Genomic DNA, 17356 nt, shown 5'->3' on the forward strand with positions numbered 1-17356 from the left:
TAAAAATAGTATTATTTAATTCAGTAAAACATGAATCAAATTTATATCCAGATCATCATTAAGTCGGATCAATAGAAAATAATTAACAAATGTATAAATATTCAAGCCAAGTAATAATCAATCTTAAGAAGCCCAGGTAATTAAAATCACAAATATAAATTATGTAAGATTATAAATACTTTATTTTCTAAGTTCTATACCAAAATTAATCACTTATACTTACAATGAGGTACTTTAACAAAATCATGTATTTTTTCTTCCGGACCTGCTGCCAAAATTGTTTCCTTCATTTGATTTTTAGATTTAATAGTTTTTGACAATGCTTGACCTGTCCATGGTAACTTTAATTTTAACCACTCCAATCCATTGTACATAAGACTTTCTAAATCACCACGACGTGTATACACTATAAGATGGTAAATACAAAGAGATGTAGAACAAATTTTTAATAAGATCTAACATAAATTTAAATTGATTAACACTAAAATCTATACTTACTACCAACATGACCATCTAAGGCAATGTAATTAAGTGTACCATTATTTGCACATTTTTTATCTGGGAGTAGATTTTCAGTCTTATACTTGGTCACCATACCGAAATCGCCTAAAAACACATGGTTCTGTCTAGGATATTTCCCAATAAATATATTTTGACTTTTAATATCCCAATGAACATATCCACGTGAGTGAATGAACTCTAACGCATCAATCTGTTAAAAAAAAGCAAAATTAATTAATAACCCTGTAAATAACTTGTGACGAATATTATAGAGTACTGATTTAATTTTGCAGAAATTATCAAACATTTTAATGTTGTTAGCAATTGCTTTTATAACAAATTTTCAACAATATTAACCTTTTAGAATAAACTTAGATGATGTTATAACTAAAAAATTAATCAATTACTCTGTATGATAAACTTTGTCACAAGTTCTTACGAAAAAGTTTCCATAATATTCAATACAAAATATTTAATGAAGAAATTAAAAATAAGTTATTTACTATTTGTCGAACTATGTTAATAACAGCTCCTAATAATAAACTATTCGAGACTGTTTTAAGAAATTCCTCTAGGTCTTTATCAAATTTTTCTATAACAATAAATCTATATTGATTATTATTATAAACAGTACTTCCAAAACCATAAAATTTTGGTAATGGCAATTCTTTCAACTTTTTTTCAGTTTTCCAGATTTTGACATCTATACATAAATAATTAATAAATTAATAGACAAATTAAATGTTATTTAGGTATATATTTCAATACCTTGTTCTTTCACATTTTTTATATAAAACATACGTTCCACAAACAGCGGTCCACTTTCCATATTTTCCTATGAAAACCATACAAAAATATAAATAAAAATTAATTAATTTAATTAATTAAATCACACAAATTTTAACAATTTTAAATGAAATAAAAATTGTATCAGTTCTTTTAAAAATAATAAATAATAAACAAATTAATCTTAATAAATTAAAGTAAATTTTTCCAACCAAATTAAATATTTAAGATTAATGAATGAATCAGACTTTATTTTTAGCATTTAAAATTAGTATAATTAGAAAATTACTTACAGTTTTGATTGCATATTCGATCTTTGATCGACTACCATGTTTGATTCCTAAAAAATAAATTTATTATTTTTAGTCTTGAAACATATTTCGGTTCATAAACTATACCAACCACAATAAACATATCCAAATCCTCCACTACCAATAATATTTTTGACTTCCCATACAGTATCTTTAATATCTTTCAACAAAGTTCCACTGGGTAATTCTTCTTTAGGAGTTGTCTTTGCTTTTTTACTCATGTTCACCTTGGATGAAATGCCAACTATTAAATTTTTAGAACATCAAATATATATTAATACTTTAAGTTATAATGACAGATTAATTAAATTAATTAGCTACCACTGGAACAACTTAAAGTTCAAATTTAAGACCTTTTTATACAACTGAAATCTGCATTTCACAGGTATTTTTAGAAGGAGTAATGTATCTATCCTTTTGACTAATTCTATATAAAATATGGTAAATCGTAAGTTATAACTTACTTTTAATGAAAATTCCTACTTGATTTACTCGCTAACAAAGATTATTTTAATATTTTCCTAGATCAATCGAGAATAAACTGCAATATTGCCATCTACCAAATCAATACTCAATATTAAAGGTAAAATTAAAATATAACATATTTTATAGTATTAATGTTTAGCTATCTCGTACCAAAACTCGTTACGGTCTTATCTAATGAGATCGAAAATCATGAATCACGTGCAACTCATTTAAAACGCTGAGGTGAAAAGGGATGAACGCGAGATTTCGTAGTGCGTGAGAATATTTTGTTGAAACGAAATCAATTGCTAGCCATTAAATCGGTTCGGGCGAACGCGTGAGCGGGGTTGTTTAACTGGTTTCGAGACGAGCTACCCCAAAGGATCGACAACTACAAAAAAGTTAATAAATAAAAGTTGAAAAAAACCGTTACACGACATTTGAGCCTAGCAATGCTAGCAGACGACGTTCTTCCTACTAACCCGGAGCTGACACGTTTCGAACTAGGTACTTACGGTGCGGGCAAGCAGTAGAATTAACTGCTGCAGGCGAAAACTAACGGAAAAACGGATTCGGACTCAAAATAGAATGTACGATCACAACTGGTAATCACAAATAATAATAATAATTTTTAGTTACTAAAAATGCAACAGCGGTTTTAAATTTCTTGGTCGCCGCAGAAGATATAACCGCGTTATCACAGCTGATATGCGATCAGTGTCCCTCGCCGACAGTACATTTTTGCGACCATTTGTCCCATCAATGCCAATCGCGATTGACAATCAACAGATAGCTGGTGAACAGGTGGTTTTCCCCGTGTCAACCTACTCAGCAACTTATATATAAAAATATTATTCTTATACTTGACCACAGAATAGATTAAATCTATTTTGTGCTTTTACTTCCATAACGGTCTCTTATCATTTTATCAATATGATACAAATATTCTGTTGTTATCTCAACAATATTTGAAATCTAGCTGTTTCAGTATCAAATTTTAAACGTAAGTATTTATTTTTATGTTTAATATTCATCGTTTTGAAAAATTTCGAAAACTTTTCAGATTTATTTAATTGGTTGACAAGAATGTTTTTATTTATTTTTATATGTCAATTTATACTCACTTAGTACAAAATATATTTGTTAAATTAAAAAATCGTCTAGTATTTTTTAAAAATATAAAAAAGTTTCCAAAATTGGTTTAAGTTAGAGATAAAATAAGTTTTTCATAAGAAAAACATGAATGCCCCTGTTGTCAAAATTCAGTACAACATTTAGGACAAGCAGAAAAATAAAAAAATCCTTAGAGGGAATAATTTTTATGGTCCAAATGAAACAGAAATCAATAAATCAAACCTTAACTAAAAAAAAAAAAAAAATGTTTCATTGAAAACACGTCTAGATTAATTAATCTTAAATTTATTTACAATATAATTTCAAACTGCCCCAAGTTTGGCCGTTTGACGGTAATTATTTATAATTACATAATCTTAGTTTTAGTGAATTAAAATGATTGTATTTTTTTGTACAATTATAGTTGAAACTTGTATTCATCTCATTTCTGGTATTTTAATATGCTTGTATTTCCAAAAAATATTTATTCTAGCCAGGGGCGTCCTCAAGGGGGGGGCGAATGGGGCAGTCGCCCCCTCCATAATCTTTATTTTCTTTCTTAAAATATTCATTATTTGTATTAAAATATAACACTAGGAAAAAAATATATGCAATGTGCCTTAGATATTGATATTATGATTAATCGCTTTGCTAAATCTAAACACAGAATCGATTTTATTCTTTGATTTGTACATTTTTTTTATTGCTTTTTTACTATACATCTAAATTAGATGATCTAATCAATAAAAATAATATTTGTTTTGTGTGTTAATATTCATTAATTTACATTTAAATAATTTAATATGTACAAAAATATTTTAATACTGTGACTCTGTTAATTAAACTTTGTTTTTTGTATCTATAACTATGCCTATGTCAGATGCCCTAATGACAATAGATACCCCGAGTTAAATCAGGTAAAACACTTAGTAATTGGTGTATTTTTATATATATAGGTAATGTATGTAGTTCGCCCCCCCCCCCTATAAAAGGGTCTAGGGACGCCACTAATTCTAGCCACGTGTTAAGTCGAAGCACGGATGAGGCGTTATGGTTTTTTTTTCGAAAAAAAAATGATCCGTCAACAGTGAACAATTCTACAATGATTCATAAATGTATGAAATTTTTTATAAATATCGATATATTGTGGTCAGTTGTGTCCCTAAACCCTTTTATAGGGAGGAGGGGTGAATTTATTACATGTATTCAAATTTATGTATTTTCCTAGTATGATATAAATAATAAATAATAACAATTTAAAAAAAAAAATGCCATAGTGGGAAGGAGCAACTACCCCATTCACCACCATTTGAAGACACCTTTGACCATGGTAGGCTAAACTGTAGCACACGACATAACATGCTACAATATCTTGTGGCCACATACAACTGTTAAAATTAGAATATTATATTTAAAATATTGTAAATTAATCTGAACATTGGCCTAATTCTATTAAATTTCAGCAGGTGCAAACAGACACGGCTCCAGCCCCTCTCCTCCTAAGAACATATAATATATATATATTATATTTTTTTTTATAAAATGTTGTCAAAAGTATGACTTAGTCCCTCTCAACCAAGTCTTGGAGCCCCTCTGGGTGCAAAGCATAAACATAACATAACAATAACTAATATATTAGATGAGTAATAAAATCTCCATTTGTTATTCATACTCTATTACATACTTATTCTTATTTTGAAAACATAAAAACGACTGCATTGGCAACACAAAAATTTATTTATATCTACAATAAAATATTTACTTACAATTTTCTACAATATTAGCTATGACTACAATTGATTTATGATAACATAATTATTATTAAATAATGTGATGTATTTTATATTTTTATGATTTGTTCAGTTGTGTTGTATTTTATCATACAATTTAATAAAACAATAAAATATAATTATATTTTATCAGAATTTTGAGTTAATTTTATTTCAGCAGATGCAAACGCAAATATTTGCGCCTGCTAAATATTGCCAAGAAGTACTAGTGCACCATCATGCATCCCCGTATTTACGCCACTAAATCAGGAAATAACAAAATTAATATTCGCCCTTTTAGTGCATAAGTGATAGTAACTTGTTCAATAAAATTTATTTCTTTAGTCTCCATTTTTTCACGATGAACACTTAACACACATAGCCTCTCTTCACCATGTGAGTAGCTAGGTTTTTCAAAAGGAGGGTGTTATTCAAAATTAATTGACAAAATTATACATAACAAAATAATAACTTTACGTATTTTACTTGTACAAGCATACTAACACATTACTACATTATCACTATACGTGAACAGCGGTGGAACGAGGGGGAGGAAGATGAGGATCCATCCCTGGACGTAACTTTAGAGGGTATAGCTTTTGTAGTACGAGTACATAATCTATTATTGACTAAAATTTGATACTTTTAACTTAGTTACTGATAATATGTTTAGAACTCAATTAGTATTCATTATTATTAAAAAAAAAATTGTTAGAAAGGGTATTTGATCCTTGTTCTATGGGGGGTAATTTTAAAATTTTTCCCGGGCATAAAATTTCCTAGTTCCATCTCTGTGTATACGAATATCTATTCATGTGTAATATACTCATGTATGAGAAAATATTTAAATATTTAATTAAAATTTCATATGTACATTTTGTCTCTTATATATATTTTAAATTATATATTAATTATCATTATTGTTATTTCAATACGTTTTATATAATTACTACATATTTCTATTTAATTATATTAAGTAGGTGCATAATTTTCATAAATAATTAATAGGTACTTATGTAAAATATAAACATTATAAGACTGTATTTTAATAATATACATATTTCTGATAATCTATTATTTACCTAATTAAACAAAACTTTGAATTTAACTATTTAGTATGTCAAAAAAATATATTTTTATCATATATACATTTATTATTCCAAAAATAAAATTACATAATTTTTGTTAAATATACCTTTTTGCTTTAAATTAAAATAGTTTATCATAAATTTATATCAAAAAAACCAAATATAAAAATTGAAAACGACCGCTAAACGACAAACTATTAAAAATTAATTGTAATAGTAAAAATTTAAAAAGAACATTTAAACGTTGTTAAGCATTTTTTAAAAAAGATGAAGCCTCTTATAGTCAGGTTGGGTTGTTTCAAGATTATGATATTATGTTTAACCAAGAAAACAATCTCAGTAGAAATACAGAACAGAGTGTAAAGAGAAGATTGTTTAGCGATGATTCTCTTCGAAAATAAAATAGTCATGAATTCGAAAATGCTGTAGAAAAGTTAAGCCTAAATTTTTAGTATAATGATGTTGAAAACAAAGAATAAAATGTTATTATCCATAACCCTGATTTATTTAATAGTCCATTTGAATTGAATGATTATAACTGCTATGAAACAATAGTAGCTGATAGTGAAAAGAAATTATTTCTATTCAATAAATAAATAAAACCCAAAAAACCAATTATTATCCTTTAACGTAAAGCAAACCTACACTTGAGATTTATTTACACCAAAAAAAAATTATAAATCTATAGTTGTTTGTACCACACTAGAAGCAGATTTAAAAGCGTTGCCTAAAAACTCGAAAAATGTGTATCTCTTAAATGTTAGAAATTTAAGAGAGGGAGATGGATCAAAAAAGATAACAGATTTTAACAAGTGTACTTTATAGGAGTCGTGAATTTGCAGGGTGAAGAGCTGAAACATATAATCGCCAGTATAGAACAAAAAAATGTTCTCATTTTAGATAAAATTAATGATTTGTTACGTGAAATGTTTTAAAACTCATGTGTGTTGACCATTAAGAATAAAAATATTACCAAGAAAGGTTTAAAATGTTATAGTATTTTTCGACATAAATCATGCAAACAGTTTAAACTTGTGGCGGAGAAAAAACAATGATGCTTAGGTCCATTTCACAGTTCTAAGTTACAGCCTCGATTGCAGCTACTGTGGTTATCTAAAAAAAAGCCTCATACCTAAGGCGAAATCATGTTAAACCAGAACTATAACTAGTAAGTCAGCACCTATATATATATATTAAAAATATTTTCAACCTTCAAATGCTAAAACACGGTATAATCTTCATCGTGGGACCAAATTACTTTACTTATTCAATTTCAAAGATAACCTAAAAATCAAAGCAGTCTACATAGCAGTAATTTTTTTGAATTACTTGAAGAATTTACTGCTTAAAAATATATACTTTTACCAAATTTCTACACTAATATGAATAGTTACACACTCGCGTGCAACGAAATTAACTCACCCCTGTACTGTGCACAAAAGTTAGGTTAGGATTGGGTGACCATATGTAAAAAAAAATACAGGACATATATATATATTTTTTTATTGATTTTTAATTGTGAAAAAACATAATTTTTAATAATACTGTATAAGATTAAATTCATGTACTATACTTTTTTAAAAAATGTATTAATTCATTTTGATGACGATTGTTCAGACATGTTTTCACTATTTGATTTTTCATATTTTTCTGAAGAAGTAATTAGTTTTAATAATTGTGGATTTTTTTAAATAAATATATGAAATTCTGTACATGAAAAATTTTTTAAAATGTTGTTTTACGATCATTATCGATCTAATTGTGTCCACGAGACATCGACTTTTCTCATCTATCCATAAAATATTTGTAATTTAAAAAACTCTTTCTACTGACACGTTAGTTCCGAGAATAGCCATTGAATGCTCTAAAATTACCGTAAAATATTTAATTGGAATGTAATTTTTTTCTAGAATTTTTAATATTTCACACCACCTATCTTCGGTTTTTAAACCATTATCAGTTTTGAAAATTAACCTTCATTACATTTATCACATGATTAAATGTTTGCTACTGACAATGAACAAATGATTAGTATCATCATGTCCAAACACAAAAAATTCTTTGTCTTTTTTTTCTGTTTTATTTTCTCTGGAGAATTATTTAATTTAACAGTTCTTTGTAATTGTATTACTTCCAAATCCTTTTTCATCTCATTGCTTATGGTTTTAGAAATTGGAAAGGTTTGTGGAATTTTATTTGATTTTTTTGTTAATTGCATTATTTTTGGTTTCACTTCAGGTTCATTCTTTTTATTTTTCATTTCTTTATTTCCAGTCTGAATTGCTATTTGAACTGAATTAGTTTTCCTTAAAATAATTTTTTTGTTTGAGGGTTCAACCAACTTGTTGGACTCAAATTTTCTTTTTCTTGCTTCTAAAACAGGATCTATTGACCTAGATTCTATTTGATCATCTACGGTTTTTATTTTTTCCTTTTTCTTCAAATATTCATCATCTAAGATATTATTATCTTTGCGGCGAACATTAGGAGATACAGGTCTTGAAATAATTACTCTCTTTAATGGACTAGGTGATCTTCTAATAGCAGTTCTAATTTTAGGTGACCTCGACTTAGATTTAATCTTAAGAGGAGACCTACTTCTTTTCTTTAATGGAGACAGTCGTCTTATTTTTGGCGAAATATCTCGTGATAAAGAACTGTGACTTCTCCTTAGATATGGTGAACGATAAGGATATCGCGACTTTAGAAGAGAGTATCTCCTCGAAAAAAGATTTTTTTCTCTTAAAATTGATAATCTTCTAGGCGATCTTGATGATGATTTTTTTCTAAGTTTACTGTAAAGAGATATTGACTTCTCTCTATTACATGGTGATGGTGATTTTAAGGGAACACGAGGATTTAATAGAATGTATTGTGCTGGAGAGTTTCTTATTTCCTCTAAAGTTTTAATTGATTCTATTTCTTCGGGTGGATTAATTAAAGATGTTAAATTGTTAACAACCTTTGATTGATTTATAATATTTAATTCATCAACTTTCACAGTTAATTTATTTTTTATTTTCATCTCCGTACTTTTTTCATTCGTATTTTTATTGTTTAGTTTTATACTTTTATTAACTTTTTTTGATGTTTCAATATCTTCATCATTAACTTCAACTTCCATAATATCTATTAATTTGTTAAGTTCGTCCACATCTTCATCGTTTCCCCCTAGAGATAAGGCATCACCATCATCTGAACACAGATAAATATTATATTATTCATAAATATTCAATAAAATATATGAATATTGCTTACATACAGAATTAAATCTAAAAGAGAGCATGTACAATTTATTATACTATATAAGTTGTATATAACTTTTTTTATAACTTTTATTCAAATTTCAATATTCGTATAAGAGAGTAGCATTAAAATGGATGAAGAATTCGATATAATGAAAGAAAAAGTAACAAATATATTAAAGAGTGCCAAACCAAGGAAAGCAGCAGTCCTCGGTGAAGTATTGGCGAATTTTCTCTGACAAATTTTCCAAATAGTTATATTGGTTAAAGTATTACTTTGTACATTGAATTTTCTCTTAATAGACATAAGAATAGTCAGACGTAAATTTTCAATGTCATCTTCATCAATACTCTAAATAATAAATTGTATTTAAATTATTGTAAAATAAAAATATGAATGATTGAATAAGATTTAAAAATAGATATAAGTCACAAAATGACTAAAAGTAAAAATACTAGAGGCTTTATCACAACCAGCAACTATGTTCATATAATACATGTTACACATGTTGTCAAAAGCTACGAAAGTAACACTACAAAACTTAAATACTATAAAAATAATTAATTATAATAAAAGTTATAAACACTAAACATTGTTATATATTAAAAACATTATAATTTATCTAGTAACAATGAACAAAATATTATGGACTGAAAAAATGACCTTTTGAATAAATTTATTTCATATACCTAGTCAAAAGCTTATAAAAATGTTTATTAATAATGGAAAAATTCAAATATTCTATATAAATATACTAATGAGTATAACATAATGTCCTAATTTACAAATACATATAATGTACCTACCTTCAACTAGTTTTACATACAATAAATATTTTAATACTTCAAAAATAGACTTAAAATTGATGTAGATAGCTTTATAGGCTAGGAATATCTTATAATAAATTAATAATAATAATAAAAAAGGTTTGATAAAAAAAACTAAACCAATAAAATTCTCCATTTGCTAAACATTTAAAATTTCCTGAGTATATAAAAATTAAAGAGTATTTAAAGTACTAAAAAAGTTTATTAAAACTAGCATTGAAATACTTTATCACAGTTAAATAACATTTGAAAAACTACTACTACTACTACTACTAGCCATACTTCGCCATGCCATTCGATAAGGTATTTTATCTGCTACATCAAGAAACTAATTAATTACAATTAATTAATTTTTTATAAACAATTAAATAATTAAAAACATAAAAATTTATTAATTTAGCTTTTTTTATCCTATTTATATAATAATAATCAATAAAAATGTTTTTATATGTAGTGATTAAAAGCTGAAATCGATAAAATTCTGGAATATAAAAGTTTTTTAAACAAATATTTTGACTTTTCTGGTACAAATAATTGTATCTCATGTCATTAAGATGAATTGGTATGGTCTTTAAAGAACTAACTAATTAAGTAACTAATTGGACATTTAGTTTTCTCTTAGGTACATATTCACCTTTATTTTTATATTTCACGGTATAGATAAATATTCTAGCAATATGTATCGATTTATTTAGTTTCTCATTTATGTATATTTATTTTGTTCATTTATCTTTTTTTTATTTGAAGAACTTCTATAGAAATTCAGAAAAAAACGTTTTCTTTTATAAATTGCAAATTAAATGTAGTAAATAAAAGTAAATAGAACTTTTATCTATACTATATATAAAATTGTAAGGGTTTTTCTTCGACCGCGCTAACCGAGAAAACTACTGAACCGATTTGGCTGAAATTTTTTTTGGCTGAAACCCAACACTCTGCTGAAGGTTTTAGTACCATTTTTGTCAGTAAAAAAGTTCATAAAAAATTAAAAACAATTGTAGAAGAGTCACGTGTTAGCGGCTTTGTAAGCGGGCCGCGGGTTTACAGCTACCTGCAACTTGACCTTTATATAGTGTTTGATATTTAACAGGTCATCAAATGATTTAATTGACATTCATCAATAGTACACGCGCATCCAAAAACATTTGCCGAAATTAATAATAGTTTTAATATTATAAGAAGTGTATGGAAAATACCGATCACGTTTTGCGTTATCGAAAAATACTCTTATGTAATAATTAGGGCTCGGAAGTTGATGACCTAAAGAACCTTAAAAAATGACCTAAAAAAACATGAATAAATGATCTAAAAATGATTGAAAATGACTGCAAAAAATGACCCAACAATTGTCAAATTATAAAATAAAATAACTTTATTAATTAAAAAATGCAAAAAAATGACTTATTTTATATTTTTAAGAAAAAAACCTTTTATTTTACATCTTGTTAAAAATTATTATTTAAGTATAGCATAATTAAAATACAAAAAAAAATGACTTATTTTATATTTTTAAGAAAAAAAACCTTTTATTTAACATCTTGTTAAAAATTGTTATTTAAATATAAACCATAAATATCCTGCAAAAATATTTAAAACAAAATATAAAATGATCCTAATTAAATAACCTAATCAAATTTATTACATTGAACAATAAGTGTATGTTTGATATTTTCTATAGTAAATGATCTGCGATTGTCCGAAAGTAAATTCTTATACTTTGAGAAACTTCTTTCTACATCTACTGATGTAATTGATGCAAATTGAAAATGAGCAATATCGGAATTATTGAGGTCGTCTGGAAAGTTTTGGTTCGACACTTTTTCACCATTCAAAATTTTTGAAATTGTCGTCATTGTTTTAAAGCCAGTATTTTTATCCAAAACAGATTTTAATTTATTTTTAATATCTTTTCCTACTCTATTTCCTGCTTGTTGAATTTTATTTTCTACATCTTGTACAATTTTTATCGAGTGGTGAAGACTAAGCCCAAATGTTTCTGAGTTATAGAATCACTCAATGTTCCAAAATTAGAGTAAATGTATATCAAGTCACTTTTCAAATCACAATCGTCCATGAGATCTTGAGCTTTCTCAATCGATGTAGCGTCTTCTCTATTTAAACCAAGTATTATTTCTTTTAAAGTTTCGAAGTGTTCACAATAATAATTTGCGGCACTTAACCTTGTCCCCCATCTAGTTAATACAGGCTGTGGCGGTAAAGAAATATTCGGTGCCTTTTCTCGAAAAAATTGAATACGGGCAGGACACTTTAAAAAAATTTTTTTTACGTTAGACATTAATTGATCAACTTTAGGAAAATATTTACGAACTTCTTCTGCAACCCTGTGTAATCCGTGAGCTAAACAGGTGACATGTTCCATTTTAGAGTACATTATTTTTATGCCTTTACCTAACTCGATAAATAATGAAGATATTTTAGAAGTGTACTCTACTCAAAACAGAAAATTTGTATAAAAATTAAATTAAAAAAATTAGATTTTAGAAATTAGAGTTTAATTTGTATATGTGTATTATTAACTTGTGAACTTTGGTGGATTTGTTTGAGGAGGGTATAATGAGGGCTAGCCTTGCTAAAATGTAAACGGAATCTATAATATTCAGTATTAATAAATTTTGTCTCTATTTAAATTTATAAGACGGTGTTGTGAGGGCATATCCGTCGTGGGTCTATGTTTTCTTTTCGTTAAAACTCTCCCCCCTTCCCCAAAAAAATAAACCCTAATTGCGCCTACGAATATGGTATTCAGGTTTACTTGACTGATCACATGAACAGGTATATCTATCAAGTATAAGGTTGCGTGTATGGCTGCCTTTAAATATAACACGGTCAAGGAGGGAGGATGTTACTACACCTTTAACACCCCCCTGGCTACGCACCTGCTTTTCACTCATCGTTGATCATAGGCTATGACTTCACTCTGCGTAGTGTACTAAACGATCTTTCTACCATGCGAATTAGTGGTAATGTTAAGTATAATAAAATACAATCTTTAATTTCAGAAATTACCCCCACCATCTACTATCAAGTTTCTAAACTTAATTCAAGCATTTTAGTATAGTTTTGAAAATATTTATTAATATATAATTTATAATAATAATAATAATAATAATTTTGGTTTCAGTGTTCAGTCACTTGCTCCACTCTGACAGTTGCATTCTCTTAGGCGAATTTCTGGCAAATTCAGTTATTATTTCACTTTCATCAAATTGCTCTCTTTTATTTATATTAGCCATAGCTAACCCATTCAGTCTGTTTTCCGACATGGTGCTTCTTAAAAAATTTTTTAAGCGATTAAGTGCTGAAAACGTTCTTTCCGGAGTGAAAGAGGTAACTGGTAACGTGGCGAATAATTGTAAAAGTATTTTAATGTTAAGTCGAAGATTGGTGCGATGAGAGAGTGAATCAAGAGCAGAATTCGGTTTTGGAATAGTATTTTGACTCCATTGCTGCCTCCATATGAACAGGTCAGCTCTGATTGTAGATGAGGTATCATCATGGAGATCTTGGACATATATTTTAGCAGCTTTTATAATATTTTTATCGTCATACATATTTAAATTGGCCGGAATAAGTCCTTTAAGTGGCATAACATCAATAAGCCTTTGATTAAAACGAGCATTGATTCTATTAAATAGTCAAGATACATTATACATATAAACACGATCCATGGGGGAGGATATAGCCCCCTTAGCCCCCCCCCCTTGGCTACTCCACTGAGATTTTCCAACAACATTTCAAATGAATCCATGTAATAGTTTTGGCTGTATGCTGATCAGTCAATCAATCAGTGGCATTTGAATTTTATGCATAGGTTATAAACAAATATTAGTACTTATTTAAATTAAATAAGTTAAATTTAGGTATTTTGACGTGCGTTTACCAAATCCCATGGCGCTTAGCTCAGCACGTTTCTCAATTTGAATATACGCGCCGCGCAAGTTTTCCTTTGATGCGGGATATAGAGACCGACAATCATCGGAAACGTTAGTCACGTCACGCCGAATGAATCCCACGGTACCGCGCTGTACCACGCCACGCGTCGTGGTATCTCACCTTAAGATATAATAATAGGTAAAAACAACAAGTTCACTTTAATTTACAAATATATTGTTTAAATACATAAGATAATATTTATTCAATTGGTCATCAACAACTGACATATAATAAAATTAAATTAAATATAATATACTTTTTCTACAGTAAACCCAATAAAAAATAATATATTAAAATGTTTATAGATAATAATTACAATAGATAGTTTATATTAATAAATATTGAATTCAGTCATATAATACTAAATAAATACAACACAATGCAATTTTGTAGTAAAAAGTACTATTAATATTAAAAAGTAATATTTTCTGAATTTTTGACTCCTGACAAAATTATATATACACATACATACATATACATAAACATATACATACATATAGGTATATATAGGTATAAAAAAAACAATATTAAGGATGAAAAAAATTATAAAATATACTTTTAACATAATATACTTTAATAAATCTAACACATATTTGTGCTCTAATCATTCATTAATTATCATATATTCAGTTCAAATAATTATTTTTACAGTTAATCAACACCACAAAAATTACTATAAAAATAACTATTTATATATTTTAATGTTACTTAGCACACAGACCCTGCAATATTTAAGAAATTAAAGTGGTTGGGCTAAATAAATTAAGTAAAAAATATTTTATACATAACTATTAATATATCAAACATCATTGAATAAAAAAATTGAAAGTATTAAACCATAAAACAATAAAAAAATACTCAAGGTAGATATCAGAAAATGATACATTCATGTACTGTAAAAGGAACAAAACAAATATTTATGCTTGTTTTTGAGTGTTTAGCTGTAATTATGAATTATGTAACATGATTAAATAGCTTGAAAAATAATATGAGACTTTTGATTCATAAACAACAAGTTAAGCTTGGAGCTAAGACCAACATTATCAATATAGAGTAGTTTAGCTTCGTTTTGTTTAGGACATTTTACTACAACTGCAGTCCCAGAAACCCGAAGAGCATGTGACTCTTGATCAAATTTATCACTCTTTAATATCACTTGACATGTGACATCAACATGAATGTACTTGGTCACAGTCACTCCATTTTTTCCTTTCACCTAAAATTTAAGATTTATTTACACTTGTTCAAAGTCAAATTTATTTAAACATACAATGCATTGTTGATCCTCAATTTGAGGATTATCACAGCGGAATACTGTAGCTTCACCAATATTTTGAGTGCCATCCATAACTTCAAACTTCATGCCACAAAATACTGCTTGAGGTTGAAATCCATATCCCTCCGGGTATGAATCACTCCAGAAAAAGTTAGTGTTATTGTTAAGATTTTGAGAATCTGGTTTAAATGTAATACGTTTCCCATATCCCATTCCAATATTGACCAATTGTAAAGCATTGCCTTCAAAAAAATAGTTCTTGTGACCGGTTGGACGTACTTTATAGTGAAAACCAGGAATAACTCTTGGATCAACGTATGTACCTAAAATCAAATAAAGTTATTTACCATCTGCAATGCATGATGATACTTTTGTTCTTTACCAATAACAGGCATTTCATATGGTTCTAAACCAGTCATTGTGTACATAGTGGGTGCATCACCAATACTACTACCATTTAATACTAGTTGCCGTTGCTTATCATCAACACCTGGTATTAAAGTGTAACCTCGACATGGCATAAAACCAATAGCAGCATCTAATATCTTTACAAGTTTTGCCGATCCACGTGATGATTTAGAAACTACAGCAATACCAGTGACCTATAAAGTTAAAATATTGAAACATTATCCCATGAAAAGATAAAAGTAAAAAAAGTAAATCAAATTAATCAATAAATAATAAATTTTTACATTAATATATACTAACTGGTGTTATTGCAGATAAATCATCTTTATAAAACCAATCTATTTTACACATCATATTTACTTCCACATGTTTCCTCACTTCTCTATTTTCTGTTACATCATGCTTGATTTCCTTCTGAGCACTCTAAAATCATCAAATAATTAATTTAAATACTATCATTATATATAATGAGTTATTATAGTATAACATACTTAAAACCTATAAATAAATAATATTAATTATATAATTAAACGATTGTATTTATATTTATTCATTTTAAATATGTAAATATTTATATTTATGCAATATAATAAACTTAGCAAGTGTAATACTGTAGTGGAAGTAAATACAAATAATTATATATGAAATTAAAAAATTATAAATCATTTATTCAAGTCATGTGTTATATTTAAGTTCAACATTTTAAATATTAACACTATCAAGTAGGTATTTCTCAGATTAAGAACATATTTATAATTACCGGGATTTTAGTAATTTCTAATGAAGCAACAGCAATATTATTCGCATCATATACTGTAAAATTATCTCCAACAGATACAACATGTATTTGAAATGCATAACCAAAGGGCATAGAATCTGTCCAAAAATAGTTGTCATTATTATTTAATAATCCTGGACTAGCTTCGAAAGTTAAACGTCTTGAATAACCACGACCAATGCTAGTTAATTCCAATGCTCTCTTATCAAATAAGAATCGTGTTCGCTAAACAAATAAAAATCATTATATAAACTTTTTTTAATAAACAACCAACTATTTAAACTAACCTCTTTTTCTTCAATTGGTCGAACTTTATATTTAAATCCAGGTACAATATTTGGATGGATCCAAACGCCAACAGCAGCAAACTCATATGGCTGTAATGACGGGACCGAATATCTAGCTGGAAAATCATTGAGTTCGGCTCCATCTAAGTCGACCACAGATGTTTTTTCAACATTCAACTCAGAATTATTATTCTTAGCTTTTAAACAGTGGAATTTTGATGAGACATTGATTTTATCTGGATCGGAAGTGTCAGCAAGCTCCTAAAAACAAATTATAAACACAACAACCCTATTATTTCTTTCTAAAATGAGAAAAATATGTTATCTACTAATATTCTAGATGAGTTAATAAGAATATCTATAGATTATATAAAAAAAAAAAAATATTTTATAGTTAATTTATATTGAAAAAAGGAAAAGATTTAAGGATAACATTTTATAATTTAAAAATAATAGTTATAGCAATATTTAATTTTATAGTTAATTTATATTGAAAAAAGAAAAATATTTAAGGATATTATCTTATAACTTAAAAAATATTACAAAT

The 17356-nt window shown here is 27.3% G+C and overlaps 3 protein-coding genes across 7 annotated transcripts; all 3 read right to left on the reverse strand.

The window, feature by feature from the left end:
* Positions 1 to 223: 223 nt before the first annotated feature.
* Positions 224 to 2917, reverse strand: LOC112682939 (nucleosomal histone kinase 1-like; the record flags this gene model as incomplete). Of its 5 annotated transcripts, XM_025553723.1 has the most annotated exon segments (8): positions 224 to 406; positions 499 to 712; positions 1005 to 1204; positions 1270 to 1336; positions 1581 to 1627; positions 1690 to 1842; positions 2063 to 2154; positions 2235 to 2454. In XM_025553723.1, coding segments are annotated over 6 exon segments (841 nt in total), but the record flags the coding sequence as incomplete, so codon positions are not given.
* A 5104-nt stretch (positions 2918 to 8021) lies between these two features.
* LOC112682941 lies at positions 8022 to 12486 on the reverse strand. The gene is given in 7 exon segments (XM_025553727.1): positions 8022 to 8087; positions 8090 to 9228; positions 9471 to 9630; positions 9712 to 9827; positions 11749 to 12102; positions 12159 to 12372; positions 12436 to 12486. Coding segments are annotated over 7 exon segments (2100 nt in total).
* Positions 12487 to 14885: 2399 nt separating this feature from the next.
* On the reverse strand, positions 14886 to 17067 carry LOC112682938 (the record flags this gene model as incomplete). The annotated part of the gene is given in 6 exon segments (XM_025553721.1): positions 14886 to 15276; positions 15331 to 15659; positions 15719 to 15938; positions 16045 to 16167; positions 16505 to 16747; positions 16810 to 17067. Coding segments are annotated over 6 exon segments (1422 nt in total), but the record flags the coding sequence as incomplete, so codon positions are not given.
* Positions 17068 to 17356: the final 289 nt, after the last annotated feature.

Source organism: Sipha flava, unplaced genomic scaffold (genome assembly GCF_003268045.1).
Source record: "Sipha flava isolate LNK unplaced genomic scaffold, YSA_version1 21687_pilon_pilon, whole genome shotgun sequence".
Taxonomy (NCBI): domain Eukaryota; kingdom Metazoa; phylum Arthropoda; class Insecta; order Hemiptera; family Aphididae; genus Sipha; species Sipha flava.